General features: G+C 37.6%; 2 protein-coding genes across 3 annotated transcripts; both read left to right on the forward strand.

Moving 5' to 3' along the window:
- The first annotated feature begins 462 nt into the window (after positions 1-462).
- PURA (purine rich element binding protein A) lies at positions 463-2,588 on the forward strand. Of its 2 annotated transcripts, XM_068980433.1 has the most exons (2): positions 463-503; positions 588-2,588. In XM_068980433.1, the coding sequence occupies exons 1-2, from the start codon at positions 463-465 to the stop codon at positions 1,429-1,431; spliced, it is 885 nt and encodes a 294-aa protein (XP_068836534.1). In that variant the 3' UTR covers positions 1,432-2,588. The 2 variants fall into 2 exon arrangements, with proteins under 2 accessions (XP_068836534.1, XP_068836533.1); XM_068980432.1 differs by having other exon boundaries at positions 463-2,588.
- Positions 2,589-14,769: 12,181 nt separating this feature from the next.
- IGIP (IgA inducing protein) lies at positions 14,770-15,000 on the forward strand. The gene has a single exon (XM_068981258.1). The coding sequence runs from the start codon at positions 14,820-14,822 to the stop codon at positions 14,961-14,963; it is 144 nt and encodes a 47-aa protein (XP_068837359.1). The 5' UTR covers positions 14,770-14,819; the 3' UTR covers positions 14,964-15,000.
- The last annotated feature ends 2,146 nt before the right edge of the window (positions 15,001-17,146 follow it).

Here is a 17,146-nt window from a genome sequence, read left to right on the forward strand (position 1 = left end):
TACCCCTAGTCCCCCAACTCCCGGGGCCGAGGCTGCCCAGGGTCTGGCCAACAGCGACAGCTACAGTGGTGGCGGCCGTGGCGGCAGCAGCTGCGACGCGACGCGTCCTGATCCCCCCCACCCCCCAGCCAGGGGTGTAGGGCGAGGGCCGGTGGGTGGGCGCCGCCTGGCGGGCGGGCGGATGGGGGACTGGCAGCGGGGAGGGGGCACGGGTCACGTGCCGGCGGGCGGGTGGGCGCGTACAGTAGGGCGCCCTGCTACTGTACTGGGGAGTCAGTGCCCTGTTACCGGGTCTCGTCTGTCTCGTCTCTCCCGCAGATCTCGCGAGAGTGGCTGACTGGCTGTGGGGGTTGCGGCGGCAGCAGGCGGAGCCGGGGAGGGAAAGCAGCGGCGGCTGAGGCGACTGAGGCGGCGGCGGGCGGAGCGGCAGGCGGCGGCGGCGCGGCGGCGGAGCGCAGCATCATGGCGGACCGAGACAGCGGCAGCGAGCAGGGTGGTGCGGCGCTGGGCTCGGGCGGCTCCCTGGGGCACCCAGGCTCGGGCTCCGGCGGGGGCGGTGGTGGCGGCGGGGGCGGCGGCGGCGGCAGTGGCGGCGGCGGCGGCGGCGGGGCCCCGGGGGGGCTGCAGCACGAGACGCAGGAGCTGGCCTCCAAGCGGGTGGACATCCAGAATAAGCGCTTCTACCTGGACGTGAAGCAGAACGCCAAGGGCCGCTTTCTAAAGATCGCTGAGGTGGGCGCGGGCGGCAACAAGAGCCGCCTTACTCTCTCCATGTCAGTGGCCGTGGAGTTCCGCGACTACCTGGGCGACTTCATCGAGCACTACGCGCAGCTGGGCCCCAGCCAGCCGCCCGACCTGGCCCAGGCGCAGGACGAGCCGCGCCGGGCGCTCAAGAGCGAGTTCCTGGTGCGCGAGAACCGCAAGTACTACATGGATCTCAAGGAGAACCAGCGCGGCCGCTTCCTGCGCATCCGCCAGACGGTTAACCGGGGGCCCGGCCTGGGCTCCACGCAGGGCCAGACCATTGCACTGCCCGCACAGGGGCTCATCGAGTTCCGCGACGCTCTGGCCAAGCTCATCGACGACTACGGAGTGGAGGAGGAGCCGGCTGAGCTGCCCGAGGGCACCTCCTTGACTGTGGACAACAAGCGCTTCTTCTTCGATGTGGGCTCCAACAAGTACGGTGTGTTTATGCGAGTGAGCGAGGTGAAGCCCACCTACCGCAACTCCATCACCGTGCCCTACAAGGTGTGGGCCAAGTTTGGACACACCTTCTGCAAGTACTCGGAGGAGATGAAGAAGATTCAAGAGAAGCAGAGGGAGAAGCGAGCTGCCTGTGAGCAGCTTCACCAGCAGCAGCAGCAGCAGCAGGAGGAGACAGCCGCTGCCACCCTGCTGCTGCAGGGTGAGGAAGAAGGGGAAGAAGATTGATCAAACTGAATGGAAAAAACCCACACACACATGCACACACACACACACACACACACAGCCACACACAGAGAAACTATACTGTAAAGAAAGAGAGAAAATAAAAAGTAAAAAAAGTTAAAAAAAAAAAAAAAAACCTGTTAACTCCAAGGGAGCACCACCCACAGAACCTCCACCAACTGACAGTTTCTCTTCTTGACTTGCCACCCATCGCTGGATGTTGTCCACTTTATCCACCATATAAAACAGTAAGCAGCTGCTAAAAACAAAAAACAAAAAAAAATACAAAAAGTAATAACATTATATGAACTGTGTTTCCTACTTGATTAAAAAATATAAAGAACTGAGTGTTTATTTCCCTAATTAACCAAGAACTTTTGTACACGTTTAAGCTATTATTATTAAAAGTGTTTGCAAAATGGTCAAGATTATAATATTGCTGAATTATATAAAAGTCCTTTTCATGTTGAGCTAACATTTGACTTTAGCACAAAAAAGAGATATTTTAGAACACGTAAAATAATATTTTTAGTTTTTCTCATTTTGTTACCAAATTTCAAACCTTACATGGAGGTTATTATAGTATATTTGACACCCTATATACCTGTGATTAGAGATGTGTATATATATGAGGGCTAGGCATGCTGTGTGTCTGAGCTTTGTCTAAATGTTATGCAGAAGTTTGTAGAGTTAAAGGTACGTAGGTTTAATTCATGCAAGGTAAACAATAAGTGCTCTCTTTTATACAATATGCATTGCATCTGGACCTTAAACATATAAAAATGGTCAGTGAAACTTCTGTGAACATGAAGAAATTATTAAAAAAGGCATTTAAATGAAATTTGCTAAGTTGTGATTTTTACGGTTGGAACCAAAGTTATTCAAATAGTAAAAGAAAAAAGAGAAAGAAAGAAAAGGAAATCTCCCACAATATTTTTCTGCATCTGTTTGCTTTGAGTAGGCATTTTGTCATTATTGTGTATATGAGATGTACTTGTATCGTTCATAATATATTTTTTTTATTATGTGTAGAAAGATTTTAAAAACTTAACTAACGTGCAGCAATTTCCAGTGAACCTGTACTTGGACATCAGGTAGTGAGTCTATTTGTGGTCACTAGCACTGTCTCCTAAACTTGTAAAAGGTCTGAAGCTATCCTTTGATTTTTGCCAGTGCTATTAACTTATGTAGACCTGTTAACAAGCAGAGCAACACAATTATAGTTATCCTACTGAGCCATGGATTCTGAGCTTCATTTTAAAAGTGAAAGCCAAGTTGGTGTATGTAAAGGATTTCCATGTAGCTGTGGTGCTAGTTATTACTGGCTACATTATATGCTAAGTGTATTTGTGTTCCCCAAGTGTACAAGCCTTCTATCAAAAGTATGTTCTATAACTCATATATTCAAGGTGTAGGGTATGAAAATGCAAAGCTTAGGAGAGCACTTTACCAAGCTGGTGTCCTCCAAACTGAAATTGTTTGTAACGATAGTCTTTTACAGGTTTTCATTTAAAGATGTTTGTGTGCTTTTAATTGACAACTAACTTCTTGCTGCTGTATAGTAAAATATTAATATATTTTTATCATTAAACTGCTGCATGACTATCATCTTTGAGTGAAGAGAAAATGTTATAAAAAAAAAGATGCCTTAAACAGTACATTTTGGTTTGGAATTCTGTAGAAAGTATTTTGGTTTTTAAAAAAAGGGGTCTTGTCTGACATAGTTCTGGGGATGGAATTGTTATCTTGGCAAATCCAGCCATATAGATCTAACTGCTGTATGTAGAAGACACCACCTGTAGGAGCTGGAAGGTATCAGTGCTTCTCACATTGTAAAGCATTGGCCTAGGAAGGTGAAACAGTTGTCTTTTTGAAGGATTTTCTTTTCTGCTGGTTCTTTGGGTTTTGATTTGGTATTTTTAAGCTCCCTGGTTGAGTGTGTTGTCTTTGTTTTTGAGATCTACTGTATGTGTTGAATAACAAGCTATTTCCATTGTACTGTGCATTTTCCCATTAAATTGTTTGCTTTTAATATTCATACAATGTTTAATATGAGGTGACCGTACAATAGTTAGGAGTTTCTTTACTTACAAAATCACTGGAAATGATTAAATTGCTTTTCCCCTTCCCCCCAAGGTGCATTTTTCTTATTTCCACATAGTAAAGTTGAGCTTTTACAGTGCATAATGTGACATTTGGAATGCTTATCAACTGCATGTAAACATTAATAACCTGCACTTTTTTGTCTTAAGGTTTGTTGAGCTGTTTTGTTCACTGTACTCTAACTGTGATATGGAAAAGACTGCATTCTCTGTGCTGTTATTAGTTAGGAAAGAGAATTGCTTTGATTTTGTCTCTTGTTTACTATAGCTTCTTAAAGTTAAGCCTTGTACTACAGGTTGTTGGAATACTCCTAGATCAGTGTTTCATAGTAGCCAGCAATAAGTAGTGCAAGTCAACAAAAACACAGCAAACTTAGGCAAAGTGTCCTTTCTTTGAGATGCGAGTTCTTTCATGAGGTTTTCTTTAGGGTCCGAGTTACCTAAAGTGAAGCCTTTCATAGCTATAGACTTCAGATTCTGCTTGGAATCCTACCGGATCAAGAAGCACATATATTGTGCAATTATCTTTACACTATAACAGTTAAACACAATCTTACTAAGATTTTGAAACCAGTGTCTGATTTATGGTCAGTGGATTTTAAAAGAAATCCGCATTCAGATCTTTTAAGACTTAAGACGTGATCATAGAAAAGACTAATGACTGTAAAGATGCTGTTTTTTTTGCATCTCACTTTACCTCCCCAAGCACCCCCAACCTACCCTTTCCCCCCTCTCCTGTTTCATCCTTTTTCCACCCTTCCCCCCAGGTGCTCGGTACTTTACCAAGGTTCTATAACTCAGTGTTTTATGTTGGAGTTTTTCCTTGTTTTTATTTTACTAGTTGGTAAACCCTGTTTGTGCTGAAACAAAAAAGGAAATGGTATATTTGACCATATGTGTTATTCATAGAAGACAGTATGATCAAATGTGCCAGAAACATGTAAACAAAACTTAATTCATGACAAGTATGCCTTATTTTTAATGATCTGCTTTGTCTTACAATTAAGGTCCAAGAGCTTGGTTAAACTATACTATTTGCCTAAGTATAAAAGAACACTTGAAATGCATTACATTCTTTAAAATGAGAGACATTGTCAAGTAATTTAATCCAGAGATCAGCCACCAGATTTTAAATGCCCATATAAGTGTGTGTGTTTGGTATTGTTTGTTTTTTTCTTTTTTTTTTAAGTCACCAAATCTTTTTTTAAGCTACTTTTTATTTGTGCCTCCTATTTATCATGCTGATGTTGGAAGCAGCAGTCATCCAGCCACAGAGGGAGCTAAAGTTAACTAACCAGAACTGTAGAAATCATTATACATGCCTTTGACAACAAAGGAAGTTCATAAGAAAAGCCATGTTGGCTTTTCCTCCACTAGATAACAGATTGGAGGTAGATGAATATTTGCCAAATGGAAAAAAAGACAATGTGAGTCAGAAAGACAGACTTTTCCAGCTTCTCAAAAGCCATGGAGAGTAGAAACCAAAACCAACAGGGAAATAAAAAACCGTGAAAGTCTCACTTTGTAGTTGTCCCATGCAGGGGTTGAAATTTGACTCAAAGTGAAAAATATATCAATGTATTTTATAGGCCTTCACATCTAGAGATGGATAACTATCGCAATTTGGTTTTTCAGGTGATGGAGAAAGCTGCTAGTAATTTTAACCCCTGCCTAAAGAAGAGAGATAATTTCATTTGGGAGCAAGTACTTGTTGCCTTGAAAAATAGCACTGTAATAGCCTATGATAATTAGTTATAGAATAACCTTTTTCCCTTTTAAACTATGCAAATTATTAAATAAGTGTAAATTAGGACTCAATTAAAGATAGTTGATTATATTGCAAACAGATGGCATTCACAAACTTAACTGGAGCATATACAAATAAAATCTATTAGTCTAAGAGTTTTGTATGCTAACAGAAAAAATATAATTTAGCTACCTATTCTAAAAATGGTGAATATTATTAATATTGTACAATAGGACTGGGAAGACTGCCTCCTTTTTTGAAGAGAGAGATTAAGGATTTTTATAATTGTTTTTCATCAAATTTTAATATTTTTGTCAAATTTTTAGGTATTTAATTTGTAAAACAGTTTGCTTTGTACTGGCATACAGAAAATAGGGTATTGATTTTAAACTTTTTGAAGCCAAGTGATCAAGTACATTTGTAATAAAAGTCAATGGATCTATATCAGTTGTACTCACTGTTTTCATTTCTTATACTTATTGATATAGGAATGCTGTACATTTTCTGCAGGAACAACTAAATTTGGGTGGAAGGGAGGGAAAAAGATAAGTCCATTGATAATGAGAATATGGGTGGGTACCATGACCCAACTACTTTATATAATCTTTAAGTCAGTTAAGATTTGGTATATTAAAAAAGATGTATAGGTCTCTTTTTTCCTACCTTTTTTCCTATGAAACTTGATGTTTGTGGGGGTTGTCTTGTTCATTTTTTTCCTGTGCTTTCAACATTTTCTATTTAGCAATGTTGAAACTCTCTGAACTTTTTTCTTTTATATTTTGGGTTATCTGCCAGCCATGATTGACCCCACCATGGGCATGATTATTTTTATCTCCCACACATGGTGGAACAAATGGCAGCCCACTCCAGTATTCTTGCCTGGAGAGTCCCATGGACAGAGGAGCCCGGCAGGCTACAGTCCATGGGGTTGCAAGAGCTGGACATGACTTACCAACTAAACCACCACACATATGGTTCGCACTGTCTTCAGTATTCCCACTCATTCTTTCATGTTACACATACATACATTTCCATATGATTTCAGAGTGGAGATTTCTGAAATTGTTGTTCTGGTGGCTTTCGTAGCTCCCTGATTTGTCTTATTTTACATGTGAACGTACTTTTAAGATTTTTTCCCCTATAAAAAATGAGATACCAAATCTGATGACTTTTTTCATTTTCAGTATCAGAATGAGATCCTGCTTTCTTATATAAAAGAATATTAAGAGAATCTTTAGCCACTTAAGTTTGAAAAAGGTTGGTAATAACTGAGTATAACATTTATAGTTGATGATCCCTAAAATTGGATATCAACGATTTGTAGATATATATTTATATATGCGCACTTCGCCATGAGAGTAAAACGAATAGGAAAGAGAATTTATTAGAATTGCTTAAGTGAATAAATTCACTAAAGTAATTTGTGCAAACGTGTTTGTTAAAGTTTATCTACTTTTAAATCATATAATATTTATTTTCATTGAAAGTTAACCAAATTTAGACCATTCATAATGAAATTATGTGAAACTTAAGTGATCACTGCTATTAAAATCACTATTTTTACCCAGCAACATTAATATAAAGGATTTGCAATAAATCTTTAAGAAAAGTTGATTTTAACGTTTGAAGAGTTATTTGCTCCTAAAATAAAACCTAAATTTAAGGCCTAGGCCCTTTGACAGGCTCTTTTAGAGCAGAAATTTCATTACTATGGCGATCATCTAAGTTAGCATTAGCATGAGTCAGGCAGAATTTCATAATGCAGGAACCAGGTAAAAAGTGAAATATATGATTGGTTTCAAGCCAACAGTTTGTTACCTTTCAGTTGCTAAACTGACTACAAATTTTGATGTTGGATGGTCCTAGGCAATTTATATCTTTAGGAAGGTTGAATATGGCAAAGGTCACTTGTCAGAAATATTTTTCTTAAAAAGAATTTCATAGCTACTCATTTTTATTTTGTCCCCATATTGTGTTTGGTATTTATTTTCTTTCTTTTTTCCTGATGTGCTTTACTTTTGTGGAAAATTGTCTTGTTTGATAGGTAGAAACATGGTGGTGATCCTCTGTGTAAAACAAAGTACTTCTTATGGACCAGAAAGATTTTACTCATTTTGGAATGGCAAGATTTTTGCATTTTCATGAGTATATACTTTGTTTCGGTGGTTATTAGTAATTTGCTTATAAATTTTTATAGCATTTCCTAGAAAAAATTTAAGCTGAAGAGTTTAATTTTCTTGATTTAGGGTGTGCTTTAATAATTTAAGAAGCCTCCAAGTTCAAGGACCAAACCTTTATATTCTAGAATTGTGAGAAACCTGGAAATACTCTTGTTAGCATGTGTTTTGCTCTAAACTGGATTAACACAGAAAAATCCTAAGAGGACTTAGGTTCTTATTACGAAGTAGCAGTCAAACTTACAGGACAGGTGACTTAGGTATTCACGTTGACCAGCTCAGTGATGGCCATCCGCTGATGAGTTAATAGTCGTATTGGGGAATGGATCAAACTCCTCTTGAGCTGGAGTGGATTGGCAGTTTCCAGTGCAGGTAGTTGTTGGTGACATTTGACCTACCTCCCTACCCTATACACTGGAATTTTCTTTTTCCCATTCTCCTTTTTCCTTGTTTTGCTCTCTTTTATACTTCTGGCCATAGGCCTGTCAGTGGCACTCCAGTTTACCTCCTCAAGAAGGAAGTAAAGAAATTCCTGACTCCTGCCTTAGAAAAGAACATAGTTAACTGATCCCAGAAAGATTTCTGTATTATGAGGTAAATTGGGCAGTTTTTTCTGACTGCTGTCTTCCCTATAGTCTTAAGTTGGCAGTTTGAAGAGCATTGACATTGTTAAGATATGTATGAATTGAAGAAAGTAAGAAGTATGTGTATTTTAGGTAAGTTCTTGGAGCTGAGACTTATTGGTTTGGAAATTTAAGAGCAGAAAGGGGGAGAGCTGTTTAAAGTGTTTATGAATGGAAGTGTAAGAGGTATACAAGGGAATAGTTTGGAGGTAAAGTGGGAGAAATTTTTACTAGAGGTAGGAAAAGACACTGAATTTAAATGAGAGTTGTTTGCTAAGGACAGTGAAGCTGATGTTCAATAAAGAAGTTTTCAGAAAAAAAGGGTCCCTTGTTGGTTATGAGAGAGCTGTTGGTCTGTTATGATGATGATGATGATGATGCAGTATATAAATCTGTTTTCAGGTATAGGATATTTGCTTTTCTGGACAAATATAAATAGCACAATTGTGGAATGGCAACTTTTCTGGTTAAGGCAAATGGTGCTAGAGACTTATTTTGAGGGGAAGAAATTTAAAAAGTTTCAAAGTTTTTCACATTTATTTTTAAACTTTCAGAAATATTTTATCATACAGACTATTCTCCTGAACTCATGTTACAATGTAGTTTACATTTGCTTTTCAAAATGTTCTTTAGATCAAATTATTCAGTTTTGCAGTCCACAAAGATCCATATTATGCCTTGCTTTATAGAACCTTGAGCCTTTGTTCCACATAAATTTCTAGAAGTACAATAAACCAGGTTAAAAACAGTGAATTGAAATCTTAGGTGTCTTTTCTATTTGTTTTCTGTTTGCAATCCTAGCAACTATTTAACATTGTGGCCCTTATGAGACCCTCAAGAATATATATTTCTGAAATTAGGCAACATACCCGCCCTCAAACTCAAGTTTCTGTTTATTTTTCCACTTTCTATGTTACTTTAAAATTGTATCCCAAGAGTTCATTGGTGGCAAATAATAATAATATAATTTAGTATATCTTGGAAGTTCTTATGTCCTTTGTAGGGTGAAACTGATTGTGTCTCAGTATCCCAGTAACATTTTGATAAGATGAAAAGTTGCTATAATACTTGTTTTTAAAGTTACACTATTCAACTATATTTGAATTGACTGTTTTCTAGTTTGGTATGGACTTAATCTCAGTGATTTTGACAGATTAATGTTTCATTTTACCCAAATCTGTATATTTTAGTGATAAAACCTCTTAAAGATAACTTTTTAAAAAGAGGTTCTGATTTTGTATTTGGAATGTAATTTTTTTTATAAATGTCAAATACATTAATAATAACAATTATTTTTATTTTAACTTATTTTGTAGAGTTGGCAGTTAGTATGATTTTCATCCAGTAGTATTATATGTCAGATTTTAAATTATGATGATTACATACTATAACTTAAGTCAGTGCAGAGCCTTCTTAAATAACCCCTCCCTTAGGAATTGTTTAAAAAAAGTGAATTCCCAAACCTGTGTCAAGAACCAGTGATTTAAATGACTGTGAGACAAGTCTTTGAAAGGCTTCCTTGAGTCTAGTCAATAGAGATAAATGATAGCCCATTTCCATGCTGCATACAGTTGTTAGGGTTTATAAAGTTGTCAGTATGTAAAAGTGCAAAAGCAGGAAAGACTGTAAAGTTGCCTATAAAATTTCTAGTTTTCATTATTTGCACTATTTATCTTTGCACTTGATTTTTTGAAAGTTAAGACTAGTCACTTTCACTTTTGTTTCTAGTCTTTTCTAATTTCTTACGTTTTCAATATCCCACCCAAAGCAAAACTTATATGCAATTAAATATTCTTTATAAGTCCAAGAAAATATTTCGTAGTGTTAGCTATGTAGAACAAAAATTTGTTTTGATAAAATTTTTAATATGGGCCTTTATTTGCCAATAAAATCCTTTGTAAATGTGAGTTTTATTAAACTATTTGAATAGACAAAGTGAAAGGGTAGAAAAAATATATATACATACATATATATATGAAGTGATGTCTTTGAGATCCAATTTCCAGCCTGAAATGGCCTGATTTTGGAGTGTTAATTTATTTTCAGTGAAGTCAGTGAGATTTGAGTCTAGCTGGGCATTGGCTTAAAAAGCTGAAAGTAAAGTGGGTGGCAAGTGGCAGCTCCCTCTTTCATGTAGTTTTCCATAATACTCATGGAGTTTCCTTATGGTCTATGTGATATAACTGGTGTTGAAATAACTATATTAGATGAATATTCCTTTTTGGAATTCAAGGTTGACTCACTTTTTGAGGAGGGGGGTAGCAAGGGATAAGAGACTTTATTTTAACTAGAGGCATTCGTATAACCTCAAGATGTACTCTAGAAAGAGTAGGAGAACAAAAAGCGTACCTGTGAACATATTTTTTGTCTTAGATTGCGCGACAGTGTTTGGAATTGCAAAAAAAAAAAAAAAAAAAAAGACAGTTTTGTCAATAGAACAGAAATGTGTTTTGACTGAAATTATTTTTTGTAAATTATTATTTCATTTTATACTCCCTCTCCCATAGCCTTTTAGGAGCTTCATACTTAAAACCAACAAGCTAGAGGCCTCTCTTCAGAGCTGGTTTATTTTTGGAATGCCTGAGTGTGTTTCTGGATGGAAGGGGTGCGGCAGGGGGTGGTGTTTTAATTCTCGACATGCTCTTCTCAGCACGTTTTGCTATTTATTCTGGATCTTAAGTTTGCAAATTCTGTTGAAAATTCAGTGATGTATTTGAAATGAGAAAGTTCTCTATGACATAGTGTGAATGTGTGTGGCTGGACTCTATTGTGGAACTTTGTGGCTTTGTTTTTAATTAAGGTAGAAAGTTATAAACTTCCATTGTTCAGACTTGAGGTTTATCTAGTGGAAATGTGCCCGATAGTTATCTAAATATGGACCAATTTTGGGAAATGAATGTTGACAAATGTGTATTTGACTCTAGATAATCCTTTATTCAAAACTGTAACTTAAAGGCTTTTATAGTTGTCTTAAGTTTTATGTTGTCTTGGGTTAAATGTGGATGATGATCAGTAGTATATCTATGAATTTTCTTTGGGAAAAGAGAAATATTCAGTCTCCAAACCTTTTCTTGGAGACTAAATTTATCATATATGGAAAATGAAAAAATTTTAGAAAGTGGCTTTATTTTTAAATAGGGTTTAATCAGCTTAATTATTTTTTCTAGTTTGAAGCACTTATTTCCCAAATATGAATAAAGGGAAAAGATCAACAATATGCCCCCCTACTTTTTGAGGACATTTTTAGTTTTTTTGACCCTATTTCCCAATCCTAGAATGAAACAAATTACGGGTAGCCCTCTTAAGTCCCTGTATCATCTTTTTGGGGTCACAGATACCTTTGATTATCAGATAAGAGTGATAGACGCTCCCCCCAGAAAGAAAATACCACATACACAGTTAATTTTGCATACAACCTCAGGGGCATCACACATCTTCTGGAATCCAAGTTAAGGATCTCTGCTCTAAACTCCGTAGAGAAAATTTTAATGCAATTAATTGATAAAATTAGGAACTAAGTATTGGCATAAAACATTTCAGATTGGAATGACTGTTAGATGGTGGCCCCTACTCACAAAATGTGACATTCTAGACAGCTTTTCTAGACATTCTAACAACCAGAGAGAAGGAAGAGAGCAGCGAAGTTCTGAGAGTGATATCTAAGGAGTTAGGGCATCTCTAAACATGGGAGCCACTCCTGGTTCAAGGCAGGGGTCAGGGTGCCTGACAGCTTCTAGCAGGGTAGAGTTTGATAAACCACAATGCTCAGGATGCCAAGGGGTTAGCCATTATCTTAACCCCTTCCTCACCAAAAGATTTTAGTTTTGTCTGTTGGGAAACAAGATGTCACTAGGGAAGAAAAAGATTTGCCTTACAACTTTGCTGGAACACATCAGTTTGGTGACGTATGGGACACCGGTATTGTTTTTGAGAAAGTACATAAAACCAAAGTAAATTATTCTACATAGTGTAGAACATTATTTACTAGTAACATTTGTTTGGATGTGTTAGCTTTGACAATTTTTACCAGTAAGTATTGGTTTTATTTAAAACTGGGAATCCAGTGTATGAATAGGATAGTTGATATATCTGTCCTTTCCCCCTATAAAGAATAGTTTAAAGGTTTATGCATACTTTTTATTTTTCTCTCTTGATGCCATGGAGTGGGGTGGGTGGGTGGTTGGGGAGAGATATTTGAGTCAACAGACTGACAAAATGTCTTCTTCAAATTGAAAAATTGAAAAAGCAGCACCTTATTTAAGTCTAACTGTATACCATTTTAGTGCATGTATTAGTTTTAATAATGATTTTTGGTGCATGCCTTTGGGCTTATTCAAAAGTGTACATTAGGAAAGTATACGTATTTCCTTTCTTAGAAAGGAGATGTTTTTCTACTTTGCAACATGTGATTACAAAAATCTTCCTCTGTGGGAAGATTAACCATGTATTGAACTACTGAAAAGTATATATTTTTAGATATACAGAAGGAATCTACATGGAGCAGCATTCAGACCTATATAGAAGTCATAGCATTCTGTATAGGACCAAAAAGGAAACAACATTAAACAACTTAAACAGACTTTGTTGGGTAGAAATACCTTTAGATCTTGCATTGACATCCAAAAAGAAAATGCCACAAAAGTTTGCTGAGAACTTTTGTCGTTTGAATTTTCTCTGTCAGTGTATTTAGCCCAAATAGAACAGCTTTGGGTTAACACATACATAGGAATCAAAAAAACAAAGCTAACTAAATAAATCAGTCTGGTTTGCCAATCCAGCTTGACTAAATAAGTAAACTAATCACCTGCAACATGAAAAACTGTCCAACTCCTCTAAGGTTTTGACAAAATAACCTTGGCTGATGTGGGAAAACTCCCACTTTGATTTCTGACCTGACAGTGAAGGTTCATGCTTGACATGATTTCAAACCTGACAGTGTCTGTTTAAGGAGCTATGGTACAGTTTGCTAATTCAATCTCAGATACCTGTTGATTACCTGTGAGATCTAGAGTCCAAAGTAGCCAGCAGCCGTATCCCTGAGTGCTCTGTGCCCATCAGATCTCTTAAAGTTAAGCAGGGTTGGGACAGGTCACAGCTCTGATGAGCGACCTCAGGAGCTGTGGACAGCCCCAGATTCAAGAATTGTATCTGCTTTCTTGGGAGTCATCGCTGAGCTAATGTCCCACATGGTGTTACTTCCTGTAGATGCTCTCTCTTGGAGGAGGCCCAGAGCACACATCCTGATCGCTTGTGGTACTCAGAGAGGGGGTGCTAACTCTGATGCCCTGGCCAAATTCCAGTTTAGGGATGTGGGTCTTCTTGCCATTCTAATCGGAAATGTGCATCGCTTCCCATTTTCCCTGTTGATCTCAGTGCAGACTGCACTGGTATATTTCTTTGCCCTGATCCCAAGTCTTTAAGATGCTGGTGTGTATTATATGGGCCAAGTTCATGCCTTATCCTAGTGCTGGAAGGTTGAGGAATGAGTGAGCTTGGTATCACAGTGCCCTATAGTAGGAGGGTAAACTCTTGTGATGATTTAGGGATGAAGTTGGCCCTCTTTTTAGCATAAGTTGGGAATGTACACTGGTCAGAGGCTTCCAGCCATGAGGTGTGAACTGAGACCTATTTTCCCTCTTTTCTTATAGCATGTTGAGAAAATCTGTTGGGTTTTTAGCAGTCAGGGAAGGCCGGAGTTCTGCAGCTTTAATCTGGGTAACTGAGGCTGGTTTGAGCAAGACTTTGGTTAATTAACTAGGTTCTCAGATGCCACAGACTCCGTGAAAAGTCACCATTATTTTCAATGGTTGTGATAGAATTTCCCTCAGTAGCCATTATTTTAAGATTATATTGCAGAGTTGCTTTATTTGAGCTTTTTGTGTATACACAATCCCAAACTGGAAGAAATAATAATTTAAAAAAAAGGAATCCTGCTGTGAAAGGTATATATTACTCTAGATTTTTCTTACTGTAAATATTGTAAGATTGTAATACTGTCGATATTTTATTAACCAACAAATGTTAATCTATGTGAATTCAGACTTATTTTAAATGTGCTTCTTATTTACTGTGTGTGGTCCCTGTTGCTGACAGTATTAAGTTATATTCTGATGTAAGATTAACTTTATTAAAGAATGTAAACATTAATGTTTCCTTATGGGAAAACAAATAAAGTATAAAGAAGACAATTCTTTTCATTAAAATACACTGTGTATTTACACTTGCTAGACCCAGCACCACTTATAAATTTAGTACACTGTTCAAAATTTTAGTTAACACAGCTGACATGGTTGTGCTCTGAAAGCCTAAGAGTAGGTATTGTTGGAATATGAACAGTTTGTATTTGTCTGCTGTGAATCATAATCTTGAAATTTCTAATCAAGTTTGTAAAATTTTTATAGTAAAACATTTTAATGACAATTTAAAAATTTATCTTCTCTAAAGAATGGTCAAAACAATATCCTTTCAGAAATAGAATTGTTCTTTAATATCTTTCCAAAACGACTTTGGTTAAATGGACCAGATGTATATTAGTTAAAATTTAGGACAAAGTTGTAATATTCTTTGAGTTTACAAGTTAATCCTTATTGGAGATGTGCCAATTATACAGTAGAATATCATTAATTTGCACTGTTTGGGGACCCCATTAAGAATGCTGAATTTTGCCAACTAAGAAGTAAGCAAATGCAATTTAAAAAGTAAATTTGAGCATTCTGTATTAAATCTGTGCAGCTATCATCACATGAAGAAGCGCAGTGTGTCGGGCTGTAATATAACCATACTTGCTGTTGTGTCCTCCCATCTCAGTGCTGGGAACTCACCATGTGGAAACCAAGCAAATGTGTTGTGCATCAGCCAGCTTGAGTTTGTTCAATATCAAAGCTGAAACTAGCGAGGTCTGCTGTACTGCTTATTGAAGTATTGTGATTCTTTTAGGCATTGATTCTTAAAAAATATATACTGTAACAGTATACTTTGTACAGATTTAAAATTTTATTTGAAAAAAATGAAATAAAGTAGGCAAAAAAATAAAGATGTTTATTTTTCATGTGACCGTATAAACAGATCAGTCTTTTGTTTCAGTGCCTTTGGTGGGGGTGGTTATGGTTGCTCTTGGATTTTTTTTTTTTTTAATAAAAACCATTTTAAGGGTTCAGTAGCAGGTATATTTGTCTGATAATTGATTTGCTTCAGGCATTAGGTGTGCTGTCTCACACTGGAAAACTTTCCTATTTTAAAACAAATTAGATTTTATGTGAATGGCTTCCCTATCTTGCTTCTTAAGTCCGTTTTAAAAATTCTCTGGTGGTGGGATGGTTAACCAAGTCATCACGACTAAAGAGAAGGAAAAACTTTTCCCACAGACTATTCCCCTTTTCCACTGGAAGCTTTTTGTTTTTTGTCGTTTAAATTTGAAGTTGGTTTGGGTTACAAAAGAGTCATGACAAAAGATGAAGAGAATCCTCGGCAGAAAGTAATAGTTGTGCTTGAAAATAAGATCCTTTTGAAACTGCTTTTTTAGTGAAAGAAGTTACCAATAAAAATGTGCCACAGGAGTGATTTTCAGAATAATTTTAATGGGACCTTCTCATAGAAGATTAGATTATCTGACCAAAAAGAGCTATATCTGTTTTGGCCTCTTAACTCAGAAACCAGCAGTGGCTTCAGTTGTATGGTATTTTGCTCAACCTCTAGAAATGGAGTTGGAAGTTTGGATTTCTGCTTTCTCCTCAATTTATCTTTTCTGGTGCTTTCAGTTACTTTTAGGCTGGATATGAGAAGGCTTAGAACAAGTGGTTGCAGAAACAAAGTTCCTGCAAAAATCACACTATAAAAGATTTTTTTCTTTGCACTTCGAATGCAAGGAGCATGTGTTTAATCCCTGGTTGGGGAGCTGTTTTGGTTGGTACAAAAGTAATTGCGGTTTTGAGGTGTGAATTTTAAATCATTATAACTAGACTCAAACACTTCTTTATTAATCGAAACAGGAATCATTACAATTAACACATTTTTGCCAATGAGAAATAAGTTTGTTTATTCCTATAGTGTAAAAATCCATGCTTAGGGATTGGACAAACTCCTGGGAAGGATTTTCTGCCTCCTGCTGGTTGTGGAAGCATTTCCCTGCAAAAAGTTGTCAAGTTCTTGAAGAAGTGGTAGTCGGTTTGCGAGAGGTCAGGTGAATATGGCGGATGAAGCAAAACTTCGTAGCCCAGTTCATTCAACTTTTGAAGCATTGGTTGTGTAATGTGGTCAGGTGTTGTCGAGGAGAAGAATTGGGCCCTTTCTGTTGACTAATGCTGGCTGGAGGCATTGCAGTTTTCTGTGCATCTCATCGATTTGCTGAGCGTACTTCTCAGATGCAATGGTTTCTCCAGGATTCAGAAAACTGTAGTGGATCAGACAGGCAGCAGACTGCCGAACAATGACTTGACCTTTTTTGGTGCACGTTTGGCCATGGTAAGTGCTTTGGAGCTTCTTGGTCCAACCACTGAGCTGGTTGTCACTCGTTGTCGTATAAAATCCACTCTTCATTTCTTGTCACAATCCAATAGAGAAATGGCTTGTTGTTACATAGAATAAGAGAAGACAGCTCTTCAAAACGACGATTTAAAAAAAATTTTCGGTCAGCTCATGAGGCACTCACTTATTGCTTTTTCACCTTCCAATTTGCTTCAAATGCTTAATGACCATAGAATGGTCAACACTGAGTTCTTCGGCAACTTCTTATGTAGTTATAAAAGGATCAGCTTCAGTGATTGCTCTCGGTTGTTGTCAGCTTCTGAAGGCCATCCACTACGCTCCTCATCTTCAAGGCTCTCGTCTTTGCAAAACTTCTTGCACTACCACTATACATTTGTTAGCAGTTCCTGGGCCAAATGCATTGATGTGGCAAGTTGTCTCTGCTGCTTTATGACCCATTTTGAACTCTAATAAGAAAATCGCTCAATTTTGCTTTTTGTCTACCATTTCCATAGTCTCAAATAAATCTAAAATAAACAGCAATTAATAAGTCATTACCAAAAAATAAAGTGAGAAATGCACATTAAAATGATGTACAACATAACC

The sequence above is a fragment of the Capricornis sumatraensis genome, chromosome 9, assembly GCF_032405125.1.
Source record: "Capricornis sumatraensis isolate serow.1 chromosome 9, serow.2, whole genome shotgun sequence".
NCBI lineage: Eukaryota > Metazoa > Chordata > Mammalia > Artiodactyla > Bovidae > Capricornis > Capricornis sumatraensis.